This window comes from Sciurus carolinensis, chromosome 9 (genome assembly GCF_902686445.1).
Source record: "Sciurus carolinensis chromosome 9, mSciCar1.2, whole genome shotgun sequence".
Lineage (NCBI taxonomy): Eukaryota > Metazoa > Chordata > Mammalia > Rodentia > Sciuridae > Sciurus > Sciurus carolinensis.
In genome coordinates, this window is record NC_062221.1 from 53489279 (window position 1) to 53506679 (window position 17401).

The 17401-nt window shown below is 44.2% G+C and overlaps 1 protein-coding gene across 3 annotated transcripts in view; it reads right to left on the reverse strand.

Annotated features, from left to right (window-relative positions):
• Window positions 1-455: 455 nt before the first annotated feature.
• The window catches only part of Mcf2l2 (MCF.2 cell line derived transforming sequence-like 2), a 237559-nt gene continuing 220613 nt past the window's right edge, over window positions 456-17401 (reverse strand). For all 3 annotated transcript variants that reach the window (XM_047563542.1, XM_047563540.1, XM_047563539.1), the window contains 5 exons: window positions 14266-14299; window positions 12357-12454; window positions 1882-1970; window positions 1408-1523; window positions 456-1329 (listed from right to left, as the gene is read on the reverse strand). In XM_047563542.1, coding sequence (XP_047419498.1) covers window positions 1194-1329; window positions 1408-1523; window positions 1882-1970; window positions 12357-12454; window positions 14266-14299 — 473 coding nt within the window. In that variant the 3' untranslated portion in view covers window positions 456-1193. The remainder of the gene's footprint in view (window positions 1330-1407; window positions 1524-1881; window positions 1971-12356; window positions 12455-14265; window positions 14300-17401) is intronic.

The window sequence follows — 17401 nt, forward strand, 5'->3', positions numbered from 1 at the left end:
ATAAAGTTTTAAAAACAAAAAATCACACAATAAATAAAAGTAAGTGAAAGTAAAAATGAAAATTCACAATCTAAAAAAGAAACCCTGTGAATATAAGAAAATATAAGAAAGAAACCCTGTGAATATAAGCAACTGTAAAACTAAATAACTCAGAAAAAGTCCTAAAGTAACGAAGAACATTTCACTCTGAAAATTAATGACTACAATTAATTCAAAAGCTCTCAATGAGTTTCAAATGGCCAATTGACTGTGAAAATTAAAAATTCAAAATTCCAATAACTAGCAATAGAAAATAACTCAGATACTAATTACTGGCAACATACGCAATTAAATAATTATAAGATGATCTATTTAAAAGCTATACTCAAAACAAAATAACTATAAATAAAGATAATAAATAACTGAAAATGAATAACTAAAAAACAAAATCTTGAAAGTAAAATGAATGTTCACAGGTAACTAAAAGTATAAAATTAAATAACTAAAAAGCTATAAATAAATGAAACAACCGAGACTAAAAAAAACTGAAAATAAATAATATGAATTAAAAAACTAATACGTCTGTCATAAATACCTCAGAAGTAAACTTGGAACCAACCCTCCTTGAAACTCAACAACCTTGGAATGAACTCAAACACGGATGTTCTCAAGGGGATGGGGAGGTGCAGCAGCTTCCAGGGGCTGGTCCCAGGCGGGCGCTCCGCTCAGGCTCCAAGACTCTATTCCACTCCCATCCCGGAGAAATCTTGCAAGATCTGAAGTTATCTTTGATTATCCCAATTTGGGGATGGGAAGGTGTGGGGGCGTGTTGCTGGCATCTAGTTTGTAGAGGCCCTGGATGCTACTGAGCATCCCAGAGCGCACAGAACAGTCCCTACAACAAACACTTGTTCAGCCCCTAATGTCAAAATCGCCAAAACTGAGAAGCCCTTGGTGAGTCCTGGCGGCGTGAGCTCCCCACGCCGGTGCAGGCGCGTGCAGCTGCCCCACAGTTCCCGGGCCGCTGAGCTGGGACCCCCGGGGCGCTCCTCCCTGGGCTCCCCTCCCTGGGCTGCAGACCCGCGGCGCCGAGGCCCGCTGGCCGCTTTCTGCTGAAGGAGCGCGCGGCATTCGTCCGCACCACTGCAGCCCCTCCCCGGGATGCAGACCGCACCGGCGGGCGGCGGAGAAGCGAAGGGGGCCGGCGACGAGGGTCAGTTCTCCGCGGAGGAGGCCCGCTGGCATGCTGCGCTCGCTCGCACTGCCTGCGCCTGGACACCTGCCGTCTTCCCAGCAGGAGCGGGCAAGCCAGGGGACACCCCTGCGCGCTCCTCGGTGCTGCTCGGTGCCCTGAAATGCAAGAAGGAAGTCAGAGAAGCCCTGGCAACAGATCAGATCGGCCTACTTTCTTTCCACTTTCACACTCACGCTTTCTTCTCATCACGTTCTTCCTTTTCTCCTTCGGTGCTTTCTCCTTTCTCCAGAAAATCCGTTCTGGGGGAACAGGTTTCATAACTGTCCTCAGACTGGAAAAGTCCCGAGAGCTGGAAGGGTGAGAACAGGAACGCACCCTCAGAGTCAGCGGTCTGGGGAGTGTTAACGCCCGGCAAGACTCACTGCGCGATCTCCCACCCCAGCTCTCCCACCTGGGTTCCCAGATGCAGCCCTTCATGACCCTAAACCAGCGCCCTGTCGGGGACAGCGATGTGGGAACATGCAGGGCAGGGAGGGTCCAGAGCCACTTTGAAGGTCCAGTGACCTCGGCTTCCTGATTAGACCAGGTCCCAATGGGACAATCGTGAAATGGAGGAGAGAGGGAATAGAAGAGAGGGAGAGGGGGCAGGAGCGGCCCAAGAATAGAAATGAGGGAGATGAAAAAAGAGACCAGAAGGAAATAATTACACTCAGCACACTGCTCTCCTTGTCCATGTCTCCGCCACCTTCACCACCTTCAAAGGTTTCCGTGGAGATAAACTCCCTGCTGGAGCAGCCTTGAGGAGGGAAAGGGAAGGATTTGAACCCCTTTGAGGGAGGAGGATGGTCCCTCTGCCAATGGCAGGATGTAGCAGGCAGTGCCTGTGTCAGGGACCCTTCCACTCCATCTCTACCATCTTTCAGCAAAACGATCACTTCCCCATCCTCACTATGCTTCTGGCATATGGGGACTCCAGGGTTGGATGACTGCCCTAAAGAAAAGTCTCAGGGGGTGTCCTGAAGCCTCAGTTTGGAAGCACTTGGAGGCAACCCAAGAACCAAAAGACAAGTTCCAGACACACTGCAGGGTAAATGGCACCTTGGGATGAAATAATTACCTGGAGCATCAGGAACTGCAGCCCTGGGCCTACAGCTTCCTTGGCTCCCATGAGAGACCTGGGGTTTAAACCTCCTGGCTGAGTTATAGCTGGGAAACTGAGATAGTGTTTGTTTTAAGCTACTAAAGCTCAGGGAATTTGTTACATAACTGTAGACAACCAATGGACAAACAGGAAGTGAGGCAGGGACTCGGTTAGGGATGGGCCAGGAGAAAACAGTGAGGACAGGGGAGTGACTGTCTGCCTGAGAGATATGCAAGGGAGGTTTGGAGGGATGGAGAGAGCTGTGTCCTCCATCACCCTGTGGGAACCAGAAGGGGTAAGCCTCCAGGGTCCAATGGCCGCAGTGCCCCAGATGATGCAGGGACTGCCAGGGACCACAGAGCCCCCTGCTGGGAAGCTTGGGTGGTGGCCCTGGCCTGGCTCTGAAGCCTGGCTCAGCCTGGAACCCTCACAGCCCAAGTGGGCAGGGCTGGGAGGCAGCACAGGAACTGTGAGAACTGATGAGTTCCAGCCACTCTGCAGGCCTCTGGCACCTTGTGGTGAAGTGATCACCTGTCCCAGCTCTCCTGCAGGGCCATGCAGCAAACACTTAAAAATCATTCACAAAATTAAAACAACAGCTTCCCGGGCAATATTTACTCTCGGTGTGGTGGCCTCATCTATCCAGTCCCACCCTACCCCGCATGCTCGGTTCCACTCCAGAGGCAAAGCAGGAGAGGCGCTGTGGGAGTGTGTGAGGGGGTCACCAGAGCCCTTCCAGGGCGAGTCCCAACTGCAGCTGCGTGGGTGTCCTCTCCTCTGGCCCTGGGCTCTCGCCAGCAGAGACAATGCCCTATTCACTGTCTGTCCTTATGGCTCCTGGAAGAAACCTGGAATTCTTAGAACCTGCAAACCTTGGAGAAGGTCCTGTGGGCAAGCCCTGGTTTACTGGGAGGAAGGTGCGGCTCACAGGCATCCAGCCGGCCGTGGTAACTGACCTGTGGGGACTTCTGAAGGCACAAATTGGGGTCATGAGCCATGGGTCCTGGCTCCTAGATCATGCTCATACCTCACCCTGAGCCTTCCAGTCCCAGCTCCTTGAGCTGCCTTTTGCTCTAGCTTAAGTCACCTGCATATTTGATCCCCTCCTGGACTTGGGTCATGGACTCAGCAGCTTTGAGTACTAAGGAGCTGGCAGCACTGAGGATCCCGAATCTCAGATTCAGGGTCTGGCCAGTCATGAGCATATCTGTGGCTGAACACATGAAAGGCCCACTGCCCAGTGGTAGAAGAAGGGACTTTGGAACCAGCCAGACCTGAATGCAAGTCTGATTTTGCCACTAACTGTGACCTTGGAGAAATTAGCCTCTCGGGTTATCTGTTTCTTTGTCTTTAAAACAGGTCCAATAATGTCTACTTAGCAGTTTTGGTATGAATATTAGCCCATGTTAATGAAGTAAAATACATGCTACATCATATGAATTCAAAAAGTAACACTTGTTATAATTAGTGTTGGTAGTAATTACAATAATACTGAAGAAAGCTTCTCTGGAGCAGCTCTGGGTATTCCAAGAATTCGATTGTTACTTAAATTTGGGGGAAATTTGTTTGCCATTGTCTCATCCTCAGAAACACCCAGAAGAGGAAACAGATTATAGGGTAATAAATAACTTTAAAAAAGAAACAACACACACACACACACACACATACACACACACTCAGAAGAATCAAACTAAACACACTGCTCTTGACAAATATTCACTTTGGTTACAGCAAAAATTTAAGCAATAGGTTCCTTCTTGGAATGCATGGAGTCCCAGCTGAGGTAGAGCAGTGTGTTGGGCTGGTGTTCCCCAAGCCTCTGAGGCACTTCCAGTTTGGGTAGCAGAACACGTTTAAAGAATGTGGGTGGGAAGGACAAGAAGAGCCGGAAAGGTGGGCCATGAAAATTCGTGCTGATAAGGACTGGGGAATAGTCTATTTTCCCTTCATGGATGAGCTTTATAGTTCACATCACGTAAGCCCTGCATGGTTTAGGGAATCTGGTTTCAGTATTTAATGTTTAGAATTTTCAGTATTTAATTTGCTTAAAAATTGAATGAAATTTATGAACAAGAGAAGCTATTAGTGAGATTAAATTATCCTCATCAGAAAGCACATTTTTGGTAAATTATAGACTTCAAAGCAAAATCATGACCCTTCCTTTGCTGTCCACTGGATGGCACTAAGGGACCAATACTGTTCCTGCTCATTCCGGGGTAACTAGTACCCTGAAGATATTAAATGGGTAAACTTTATTTTATTCTCTTCCAAACTAGATTTTTCTCTATTCCTTACAATTAGACACAACTTTTAAAGCATCATCTTATCACACAAATGAAAAGCACGTTATTTTCACTTGGGAGACTGGTGGGTACGGAGCTGCCCCAAAGCAAAGTCTGAGCCCCCGACCTTCCTACCCTTCCCTTCCCTGGATGTACAGTAGGTAGCTGCTAAAGATCATAACAGAGATCTGGGCACAGCCCAAGAACTTTATCTCATTTAATGACTTACAAGAAGACTGTGTATCTCCATTTTGTAAAATAAACAATAAAAAGAACTTAAGCCCAAAGAGGCTAAGCAACTCATCCAAAGAGGTGGAGCTGGTCTTCAGCCTGAGTCTGTAAGACCTCAGGATTTGAGACTTTAATCTTATTTTGTGCTGCTAACCGAGGTTTCTGCCTTCTAGGGTTTAACTCATGAGTCACCTTCTGCCTGATTATCCCAGTCACTCTCCAGAGCTCACAGAGGAGAGAACACTGGAATGTTCCCAGGGTTCTAGGCTGGATTAGGATCTTTTGTTTGGCAGCCCAGAGTGTAAACTCAGGTCAATTGATCAATCAAGGTTTGTCTATAGCTGAAGCATCTATTTTATTTGCTTATCTATCTTTGGCTAAGAGGAAGCAAATCACTCCTAAGCATTCGATTAATTGCTTTCCTCGTAGTCTCAGGGCACATTTTTTCCCCAAGTGTATTTTCTGTTGTCAAAGTTCTTTTCAGTTTGTAGGGCAGTCTGAGTTGGTAGTCTTACACTTCCAGAACTGTTTTAAGCTGAGATCAAAGAAACTTCCCAACTAGGAAATCACCTCCCTGCTCAGCAACCAGTGGCCCTGGATATTCAGGGTTGGAACAGGGCGGTAGGGGTGAAGGACAAGTCTGGTTGGATCTAGTCTAAGCTTTGCCCATTTCATCAGATTCAATGGAAAATTTTCAATAAAACTAAAATATAAAGTTATGCAAACATTGGTATGGTTTCATTTTTTTAAAGTCATGCATTTCTATGGACACAAAGTCTGAAAGATTTTTATCTGGTTATATCCAGTTTGAATTTTTATTGGTACTTTTCTGTATTTCTTGTTTTTGACAGCCTGAATGTGTATTCCTTTTTATAACCAAAAAAGGAAACTTCAAACTAGTTGGTTACATATTCAAAATAACCCATAATTTCACTGAAAAGAACTATTTGCTAGAACTAATTTTCTTCATCAAAATACAAGAGGTCTTGAAATAATTTTGAATCATAATAATAATAATGATGAAAGCAAATAAGTTACTTAGGCCAAAAAAGGAAATGCCACAAAAATTAGCAAAGAAACAACCTTTATGTACAACACTGGATAGTCCATTTGCCACCTCCAAAACCCTGGGGACCCGGTAGGGGGCCTACAGTCAGGCCTGCAAAAGGGGCTTATAGCTCTCTGGGGTCTGTTCAGAGGCTCTTCCTCTGTTGCCTATGAGGCAAAATGCTTATTCTGTTTGTGATTTTTCATATGCCCACAGCTTTGCAAATCCAGGGCAACAGTGAACTCAGAATTTGAAATTTTCAGCCCAATTCAAACTAATAAAATATTATTAATTTAATGCCTTAATATGTACAGTCAGCTGCCAGAGAGAGACTGTTTAACCAATAGCATCAGAAATGGCATACCCACCTGTTCTGTGACTATCCCATTACTGAATTGCATCAGTTCTTGGGAGAATTCCCACCTTCCTCCCTTCCATCCAGACTCTACCCCTACTGGCATAAGAGGCCCTCCCACTTTGTCTTCATACCAGTAGGCTGGCAGGCAAAGAAAGCAGCTGCACACCGGAGGGAGGGTTAATCCTGATCATGGGCAGGAGGTAAGGCTGATGCCTGGGAGAGGCAGAGCAGGGATCACTGGACATCTCTCAGTGCTCCCATGCCTACTGTAACTGTGCATGGGCAAGCCAGAGAACCATAGCCTGGGACAAATCTAGCACACCCACTCTGCATGCCATCGGGAGAAGTGCCCGATGGGCAGCAGGAGTCAGGGTGTCTAGCATGAGTAGGAGGGAGGTGATGGATTGAATGCAAAATCCCAACTAATGACCAACTCAGCAACAGGCAGCAGACATAGCTTTAAGCTAAGTAGGACTTTTACTGTGTTCCCTAGTGGAAGTGTCCCCCTTAGAATCCAAGACCTCTAGACTTATTGAGGCTAAAGTTGCAGGGATGAGAGGGAACAAATCCCCTGTGTGCGTCACTAGAAGTGATAATGAGCAAGTCTGACAACTTTGCTCTTGGATTTATATAGTCTGCCTACTGGGGCCCAGCACCATAATGTAGCCATTGGTTTAAGGCACATGCTGCATCCTGAAAGATGACACTCCCTCCCCCCAGTTCCCTCTCCAAAATCCTGCTCTGCCTTGACTTCAAGAGGCTGTTCCACTCCTCTATCAAGCCAGTAACTTCTGAATGGGGTGGTGGGACCAGTAGTCCAGTGGTCGTATGTTCACATTGAGTCCCTTAGATGAAAGCAATATTACACACTGTACTCCTGAGGCTGGTGGGGCTGAGCAAATCTACTTGTCTTACTGGATAGTACCATAATGAGGGCTCAGCGTGGATCTCTCCAGCAGGTTGGACATTCAACAGGGCTGGCAGCTAGGTCAGTCTGTTTTTTTAAATAAAGAAAGGCAAGCTTTCACATGCAGACCCTCACTTGAATTGAGTCTGGAGTCTTGGAAGTTCGACTACTCTGTTCTGTTATCCCACAAATTGGAGGTTCTAGCAGGAGAGCACAGTTACCCCTGGACCTTTGACTAAAGAACAGCCCTTCTCCATGAGGGCAGGTCATCTTTGTCAAGTGAATGTTCAAGTTTGGGGGGGGGGGGGGGACACGTAGAGTGGTGAAGGAGAAAGGAGACACCCACATAGCAAGCCAGATCAGCCTAATCAGTCCTGGTGAGCCTTGCACCATGGGAGATATGAACGCGCATTGTAGCCAGATTGCCCTCCCATCCCAGAGCAGCCTTGATGACAGGGGCTCCCACTGTGGGGCCCATACACAAGTTCCAGTTCTGCTACCAAGGTTTCTCTATTTAGGAGCCCATGATTTAGGCACTAGGGTGCCATGGAGGAAGCTCGTTGACATCTACTGGCCAAGTTGTCCAGTTGGTACCTTTTCTGCTTTGGATCTTAGACAGGCACTAAAGCATAATTTAAAGATCTTTGCCTTTTGAGCTCATGACCATAGGTCCGTGTGCCTCTCCCTCTGGTCAGGTCATGTTGTAATACCCATCCTAGTTACTGTTCTGGAAAGGGTTTGGAAGGGAGATGGGGAGAACGTAGAGAAGAGCAAACGTTGTCTTATATACTTAATCTACAACTTCTGCATAGTCTGGGGGGTTGGGAGAGGATCTCTCTCCCAATAAGGGGGAGTAGGCCACTGCCACCAATCCAGTGGGTGAAGAGTACGGATCCAAAATTCTCATTCCAAGTTTTAGGCCCTATAATAGCTACTGGCCACGAGCCCAAAATGACCAAGTGGCTGATTTGCCCCATCTGAAAATGTATCCTTTTCTTAAATTCTGCCACTTGCTCTTCATCTCAGTCTGCCTGGAGGTGAGGAGCTGAACATCAGCAAAGAGGCCCTCTGATTCTCACACTGGGCTTAAAATTGTTGACTAATGGGAGCCTGTCACTTTGTCTTCAGTACCTCAGTGGTACTTAGCAGCAGACTCCCAATTCCACCATTCTCTCTGAAGACCTTGCACCAGTTGGCACATCACTGCCCACCTGTATCTGATCCCAGCTCACCACAGGTGAAGGTCCAGGCAATTAAACCATGGCAGGTCCGGGACAAGGACTCTCGATACTTTGTAACACCACGATGGTGTCCTCATTGCCAACTGGTCGGCCAGTGACTCAACACTAGAACCCCATTGTTTCTTGGACTTCTCTTGGTACTGTCTTAGGTCAGGTTCCCAAGAAGCAGATTGTGCAAGTGTGTTATTAAGAAAGGGCTTTCAGATGAAACCTAACACAGTGAGTGCAGGGAAGAAGTAAGTGTAGATGTGGGTTTGGCTGAAGTCCAACATTAGCCTGATCCCCTAGGAAATACTAGAGCAAGATGGGACCTCAGGGGTGTCATCTCTGGACAGAAGGGTTGACTTTTATATCCTGAACTAGGAACCCATTGGTGGACCACAAGCAACACTTGGGGGAGGATATAACTTCACAGGCATTTCCTGGCTAGACGGCTCTGGTCAGCTGAGGTCAATTCTCAGAAGAGCACAACTGTGAGATATCATCAGCTAACTTTGAAGCAATTGGGAAGTAAGTGAATGTACCAGCCTGATAAAGAGAAACTGGGCAGGGTTTCAACACTCTCTACTATAATACTGTACATGTGCCTATTTGAAGAAATTCTTTATGAAGACTCCCATTTTTTCTATTCTTTTCTTTTTTTTTTTTTAAGCAGAAAAAATTTCACAGAAATATTTGGAGGAAGGTTCAGAGATTTCCCATAAGCTCCCTACCCCTACACAAGCATGGCCTCCCCAACATTGGCATCCTTTACCAGAAGGGAGAAGCTGATGGACCTACATTGACACTTGTACTCATCCAAAGTGCTTTGTTTACCTCAAGGTTTGCTCTTGGTTTTGCACATTCTGTGGGTTTGGACAAATGTACAATGATATGTACACATCATTACAGTATCATACAGAATATTTTAAATGACCTAAAAATCCCTACTCTGTATATTCATCCTTCTCTCCCCGACTAACCCCTGACAACAAATGATCCCTTTACTATCTCCTGATAATAAAAATTTTGAATTTTCCAGAATGTCATAAAGCTGGAATCATATAGATTGCAGCCTTCTCAGATTGACCTTTTACACTAAATAATATGCATTTAGGTTTTTTTTTTTTTTTTTTTAATGTCTCCTCTTGGTTCGATAGCTCACTTCTTTAGTGCTGAATAATATTCCATTAGCTGGATGTGCCAGTTTATTAGTTTACCCACTGAAGGACATCTTGGTTGCTTCCAGATTTGGCAAATGTGAATAAAAGTATCTAGAAATATCTGTGTGCAGGTTTTTGTATAGACAGAAATTTTCAACTCCTCTGGGAAAATACCAAGCATGCACACTGAATTGTATGGTAAGAATATATTCGATTTTGTGAGAAACTACTAAACTGCCTTCCAAAGCGACCAAGCCATTTTGCATCCCCACCAGCAATGAATGAGGGTTCCTGTTGCTCCACAGCCTCACTTGCATGTAGTGCTTTTGTGCTTAAGCTACTTTTCACAACCCAACTGAATTATTTGTGTATTTATTGATTTTAAGGTGTCAGCCAATTTTCTCAAGAGCTGACTGGTTTTCATGAGCCTAATTACTGAAAGGTCATCTCAGCTCACATCAACACAATGGTCATTCTACTGCCACCTCTTTGTCCCCAAAACCAGGCAGCCTTCCCAATATTGAAGGTTGTGTATGCCTCATACATGGACAGATATACAGACATACACAAACATGTATGGACACAGTTATAACCAAGCCCACACTAAATGACATCCCTTCTTTCTTCTGCTCACGCTGTGCCTTTTGGGCATGATGATCTAAGTTAGCAGGAGAGAGACAGAGCAAAGGAAAGAAGGCACCTGGATAATCCTCATCCTTATGATCTGGGTGAAGGAGGAATTATAAATCTATATCAATTGGTTCATATCTCCTGGTGATCATATTTGGACATCTTTGCCATTGTTGACCCTTCTGTCCTCAAACAGATCAGCTCATAAAGATCTCTTTACAGGATTCTTGGCCCATGAAAACACCTCAAGAGCATGACATATTATGAACTGACTAGCTTTCATAGGTTCAGGTTTTTAAAGTCCCAGTAATCTGAAGAGTCACCTATTAAATCAACAACCTAATAGGGTGAGAACTGAAGTCCCAACACATTTTGTTGGTCTGGTGGACCCCAGCTGAAAGAGGAGCCCAACCCAGGCACCTTACCTCTCTTTGAGTTTTTCAAAGTAAGAGGAAACTGGAACCTGACTCCATCTAACCACCACAGTAAATATGAGACAGTGCTAGGAGATACGACCAGCTACTTAGGACATATAAATTCAGTTTTATCTTCCTTCAAAAAAGTTTTTCACAGCCAACCTGAAATCTCCACAGGAAAATAAAACAAAACCTCCAGCCTCCCAAATTTCTTACTACCTTCCATGGAGGAACAGGCCTGATGAAAGATTTATGGACCATATTCTGGAACCAAGATTTTTCTCAATCCTTATTTTTCCTGGTTTGTACTAAGAAGAAAATAGGTCACTTTTCATTTTCTAAATATAAAATTTTATAACACTAACACGCCCTAGTTGACAATCACTGTCTTATTAAATGGCATTACTATTAATATTTGTTGACAAAGTCTGAACATCTGATTTCTCCATGAGGTGACTTTCTTCCTGTTTAATTTGCTATTCATGCTCATTAACATCCAAGAGTCCAGAAGCCTAAAGAAGAAACTTATTCAATCTTGCCCTGGGGTGGATGAGAGTGGAAAGGGGATTCTGGGCCCAGGCTTGTTCAATGACTTTTATACTTTCTAAGTGCTCAATAAATGCATTTTGAATTAAAATGTCTTCTAGTGACCTCTGTAAAATTAAGTATGTGCCTGCAGATGTACTTCGTGTTCCTCCAAGTTAATCACAAATGGTCTGCTGTGGACTGTTCACACCCCACCCCATTCACATGTTGGAGCTCTGACGCCCCCTGTGGTGGTATTTGGACATAGGGCTTTTGGAAGTGAGAGGGTTAATGAGGTCAGGAGGGCAGGGCCTTAGTCTAATGGAATTAGTATCCTTAGAAGAGACATCGGACTGCTTGTTCTTTTTCCTGCCCATGGAAGGTGGAAGTCACATGAACACACAGTGAGGAGGCAGCCCTCTAAGCCAGCAAGGGGACCTCCAACTAGCATCGACATTCTGGCACCTGATGTCAGACTTTCAGCCTCCAGAATTGTGAAAAGAAAGTTTCTGTTCTTTAAGCCACTTGGTCTGTGGCATTTTGTTTCTGGCAGCCTGAGCTGACTGAGACACAATCCAAAAGCCCAAACTTCAAATATTAAATTCCCAAGGCTTTCTTTATGGGCAGTAGCAGAAAGTATAAAGTAGATGTTTAAAAAAATTATCTTTAAATAGTTAAGAACAAGAAAAGATGATAAAAATAGCATATTCAAAACCCCATGAACCCATAATCTATGGTAGGTCCTTAAAAAACGAAATATTAAAATGCCTACACACCTGCTTTCCTTTTAAATTCTGCACCCAATTCTGCCTGTAGGAAGCTGATGTACAAAGTGATTAGAGCTGAAATCTTGCAGAGAAGTACCTGAATCAAGAGCTCTGAACCTTTCCACAGAGAGTTTTGGGAAGAGGCAAAATTCAAAATTCAAAATTCCTGGAGAGAGCAAGAAGTGAAGCACCACCACCCAGCATCTGGCTTCTAAGGCACAGACCTTCCAGAGCTGGTCTTACCTACAATTACTCCTTCACAGAACAGCTCTGCTGGAGAGGGAGTTACCTCTCAATGTGAGACTTCTGGCTGAATTCGAACACCACAAATGAAATAGCAGGAAATTGATTTTACATCATGTAGACGGTGTAACAGCTGTCCTTTCTCCTCCCTCTTACTTCTAAGGGAGCGCTGGGACTCAGGCATGTCTTCCCCAGTAGCTTAGCGATGGTGTCACCCCTGCTTCTGTGCTCCACTCTCCATTGGGTCCTACCTTTCATTCCATGGGTGCTGGAGACTGGCTCTTCCTTGCTAGTTGTAGCTCTATCTGTGTTTGCAGTGCAGGGAACACATTCCACTCCATCACCTTTGCTTTAGAGAAATACACAGGAACACTGAATCATCGGAGAGAACCGCACACACATTCCTCCTTCTACCAGTCGGAGCAGTGCTGGCTCACGTTAAGTCTCCAGGTCCAGCTTCTTTCTCCTCCTTTACCTGTGGTCTAAGACCTGTCCCAACTCTGTGGTAACATTCAACAAGGGTATGTTCAAAGGACACCTCTTGCTGGATAATACAGTTAATATCTAACTGGCTGCAATTTTTTTTTTTTTTTTTTGGTACCAGGGACTTAACTGCTGAGCCATATCCCAGTCCATTTTTGTATTTTATTTAGAGACAGGGTCTCACTGAATTGTTTATGGCCTCACTAAGTTCCTGAGACTGGCTTTGAACTCTTGATCCTCCTGCCTCAGTCCCCCCAAGCCTTACAGACATACACCACTGTGCCTGGCATGACTGCAAATCTTTTTTTTTTTTAATTTTTTTTCAGTTGTCGATGGACCTTTATCAATCGATTGATTGATTGATTGATATGTGGTGCTGAGAATCGAACCCAGTGCCTCAAGGCATGCTGGGCAAGCACTCTACCACTGAGCCACAATCCCAGCCCATGACTGCAAACCATAAAGGTGGGGAGGTGAGGAGGAAGACTCCCCTTCTGGCTTCTCAAAAACTCTTTCACTGGCTCACTGCAGTTCCCTCCTCTCCTGATTATTGGCCTGAAATGCCAACTGTTGTACCAAGTCTTTTGGATTAGATTAGATCTCACACCTACTAGATGATGGAGGTCCAAGATGAAGGAGATGTGCCTGAGCTAGACTTAGTACCACCCCCACCCCTGACGTTGTTTGCAGAGTAGTTTGCAAGCTTCACTTGATGCTTCAATGAGTTCTTTCATTCACCAAACATCTACTGAGCACCTATACAAGTGCCAGGCCCTTGTAAATGAGGGCCAAGGGAAGTTAAAACTAATAAGACAACCTCCAGGCCCTAGTGAAATTCATGGTCTAGTAGAGAGAAAAACTTAAAAACACATCATGAAATTAAAATATGATCTGCTAAACACTGTAAATTGAGAGTCCTCCATAAGACTATGAGTGCAGAGAGTAGGGAGAGAAACTCAGCTGTTTCTAGAGCCTTCACTGACTGACTCCTACCTCTATTATCTCTTTGAGTGGCTCCATTAGGATCAGGACAAATAAGCCTAGAAAATCTAAGCGGGGTCCTGTGTCAGAACTGGATCACAGTCTGAGGTTTATCCAGGAAGTACATAGTGGGTTCCTCCTTCCTGCCTTGGACAGGGAGAGGAATTATAGAGAAAGTTTACAAGTGGCAGACACAGATGGGGCAAGAGGCACCACTGAGGCCTGAACCCTGAAGGGAGTGTAAGTGCAGCCGCCTCCAGACAAGAGGGCCTGAGAGAACAGGGATGACCAGAGGGCTCTGAGCGGACAGAGGGAGGCTGCAGGAATGACCTCAGAGGGGATGGGATGCCCACTCAGCAGAGAGGAGGACAGGTAACCATGAGAAAATAGGAGTAGAATTGGAGGTTCTCATTGGAATATTAAAAACAAACAAATAAACAAACAGATGCAGGGGCAATTAAGGGAGATTTCAAAGTGGCAGACATGACCACAACTGACGGCACAGCGAGCCAGCACTGGAAAAGCCACCCTCATCTGACACTGGGGTCAGGGAACAGATTTTTTTTTTTAAAAGATTGGAAATTATTCATAACGAGTTCAGTGTTGAAAAGAATCTATAAGAAGAATCATGTAAGATCAGTATGAATTATCCACAGCATTTGACATTTCTTAAAAAAAAACAAAAACACTACTCACCCAGTGGTTGCTTCTAAATGTAGATTTCCTTGGCCTGAAACAAAGCAAAACAGCACTCTCAAATTTAAGCTATTTTGAATGGATTTTATATATTGAGTTTACATACACACATACATAGAGAAAATACTATAAAATATATCAATTGTATAGATCTTATTTTCCTGATAATTCAGAAAAAGTTCCTGCAGGTCCTGGCTTACCTGATCCTGGCAGCCTCCACTGTTCTCTGACCCATCCTGCTGAGCTCCCTTTGTACCTGATCTCTGGGTCCATCCATGTTTCAATAATTAGCTCCCTTAATACTGAATTAAGAACTAAACAGTGTGCCTATGAAGTACTTATTTTTTCTACTTGAACCCAAATTATTTAACTATTTGTTAATTATTTAACAAGCCCCTGGACAGTAATAAGAATCACATTCTTTACTTGGATGTCATCCTAGGTATAAGAATAACGAAAGATTTCAACTCCAGTGTTTTTCCCACCTGCCTGTCCTCTGGTTGCCTACAACAACCTAAAATCTCAACTCACCAGGCTGATATATGAGACCTACTTTCTCATCTCAGTGGTATTTCTTCCCACTCTGTCCATGGCCTCTCAAACCAGAATTCAAATCACCACTGCATATTCCTGCTGGGAGGTAGCTCCATGTTCTTTGAAGATCCCTGGGGCACCCTTTTATTATTCATGTGACCACAGCATGTTGTCCCGTTGCTAGGATGGAACTGTGGCCTTGGTTTCTGCCAGGACCAGGGCCTTGCCTTGTATCCCACCTATGTGCTGCCTGCACAAAGCTGCCTGCCCCCGTGGGCTTTCCCCACAGCCCCCTGTGCTCTCCATCACAGGTGGTCATGCCATGAATGAGGACATCTCAAACCACAGGGCCCGCCTCCCTCCTTGACATTTCTAGCTGCAGAGCCTCATGCACTGGTTACATTCTCCTCTTCCCTGTCCCAACCCTTGCTAGCGTTGTAACGCCTTCTGGATATGATGCTCTCTTCTGCTGGGCTGTCTCCAATCCCTCACTGGCTCCCAGTGTCCTCACCCATGACCCTGAGGTGCCTTGCACATTGAACATAGTTGTTAGACCCAAGAATCCCCAAGGATGAAAGGTGACTTAGGGTGATGTTTATATGCCAGAGCTTTGTAAACTGCTGTCACACACAAGGTGCTGATGTTCTTCACATTCCTGATCTTGGAACTTGGGCACCACTCTCCCCCATTGCCTGGGTTCCCCTGAGTCTGCATTCTGCCCCTGAGAGCCTTATCTCCTCACAGGGTCAACAAGTCCCTGGCTCCTGCTCACTCACACAGTCCACTGTGGCCCTTTCTGAGTTCTTAGAGTCCTTGTAAAATGTCACTCATGGTGACATTTCATCAGACCCTGCCTGGCTCTCCAGACTCAGAAGACCTGTCTCTGTAGTAGATAAACTGAGTGAAATTGACCCTCGGTTTGCATATCTGTGAAAGAAAGGGACTGGGACACCTGTGGGGTTTTCAGTTCAGTAGTTGTTGTTTTTTTTTTTTAATTAAAAAAAAATTTTAAATGGAAACTACATGCTGGGTTCTGGTTCTGCTTGTTTTCTGGATTTTACCTTCCTGTCATAACCTAGAGAACATGGTGTCAGACCTTAAGGAGGGTTTGGGAAATGTGTGTCTGAATTTTAATTGAATAAATGTCTTACTTTCCAAACAAAGGTGACTTTTACTACAGGACAGGACCAGTCTGGGTAGATTCAGTTAAGATTTAAATTGTAGATTTAGCTCAATATTGTGGAAAAAGTCAATGGACTTATAGATCATCAAAGTGATGTGTAGATTTTACACAATCCCAATCAAATCTCAGCAAGCTTTTCTTTCTCTTTCTTTCTTCCTTCTTTTTCTTTCTCTTTCTTTCCTTCCTTCCTTCCTTCCTTCCTTCCTTTCTTTCTCTCTCTCTCTCTCTCTTTCTTTCTTTCTTTCTTTCTTTCTTTCTTTCTTTCTCTTTTGCAGAAATTGATGAGCTCATTCTAAAATGTATAGTTGGCCCTCTGTATTTGTATGTCTTCCTTCCATGGATTCAACCAACTATGAACAGAAAATATTTGGGAAAAAAATGCATCTATAATGAACATGTACAGATGGTTTTTATCTTATTCCCCAAACAATATAGTGTGTAACAACTATTGCATAGTATTTATATTGTATCAGGTATAATAAGTAATCTAGAAGTGACTTAAAGTATACAAGAAAATGTGCATAGGGCTAGGGGTATAGCTCCATGGTACAGCATTTGCCTAGCATGTGGGAAGCCCTGGGTTTAATCCCCAGCACTACAAAAAGAAAAAAAAGAAAAAAAAAAAAAAAGATGTGTATAGCTTAAGTGTGAATACTATTCCACTTTACATAAGGAATTTGAGCATATATACAGAACCAATCCCTCATGGATATCAAGGGACAACTGTATATGAAAATGTAAAGAACATAGAATAACCAAAACAACATCAAAAGGAAGAACAAAGTTGGAAGACTCAAACTATCTGATTTTAAGACTTATTAGTAAGCTATAGTGATTGAGATAGTGAGGTATTTATGTCAAGATAGACAAATAGATCAATGAAACAGAATAGGACATCCAGAAATAGATGCACACTTGTATAAATAATAGTCTCTCTTATACAAATGGCCAGTTGGAGAAAGAAGAGTCTTTTCAGCAAATGGTATGGACGAACTAGATATAAATATGCAAAACATGTGACCTTTGGTCCATATCTCACACCATATACCAAACAAAAACAAAAACAGCAATAATACAATCCCTCAAAGTGTATCTTTGCCATCTGTATATCTTCTCTAGTGAAGCATTGATTCAAATCTTTTGTTCATTTTTTTCTTATTGAGTTTTGAGAGCTCTGTGTACCTCTTAGATACAAGTCCTTAGATAAATGCTTTGCAAATATTTTCTTTCAGCTGGGTGCAGTGGCACACGCCTGAAATCCCAGCAGCTCAGAAGGCTGAGGCGGGAGGATCACGAGTTCAAAGCCAGCTGCAGCAAAAGCGAGGTGCTAAGCAACTCAGTGAAACTCTGTCTCTAAATAAAATGCAAAACAGAACTGGAGATGTGGCTCAGTGGTTGAACGCCCCTGAGTTCAATCCC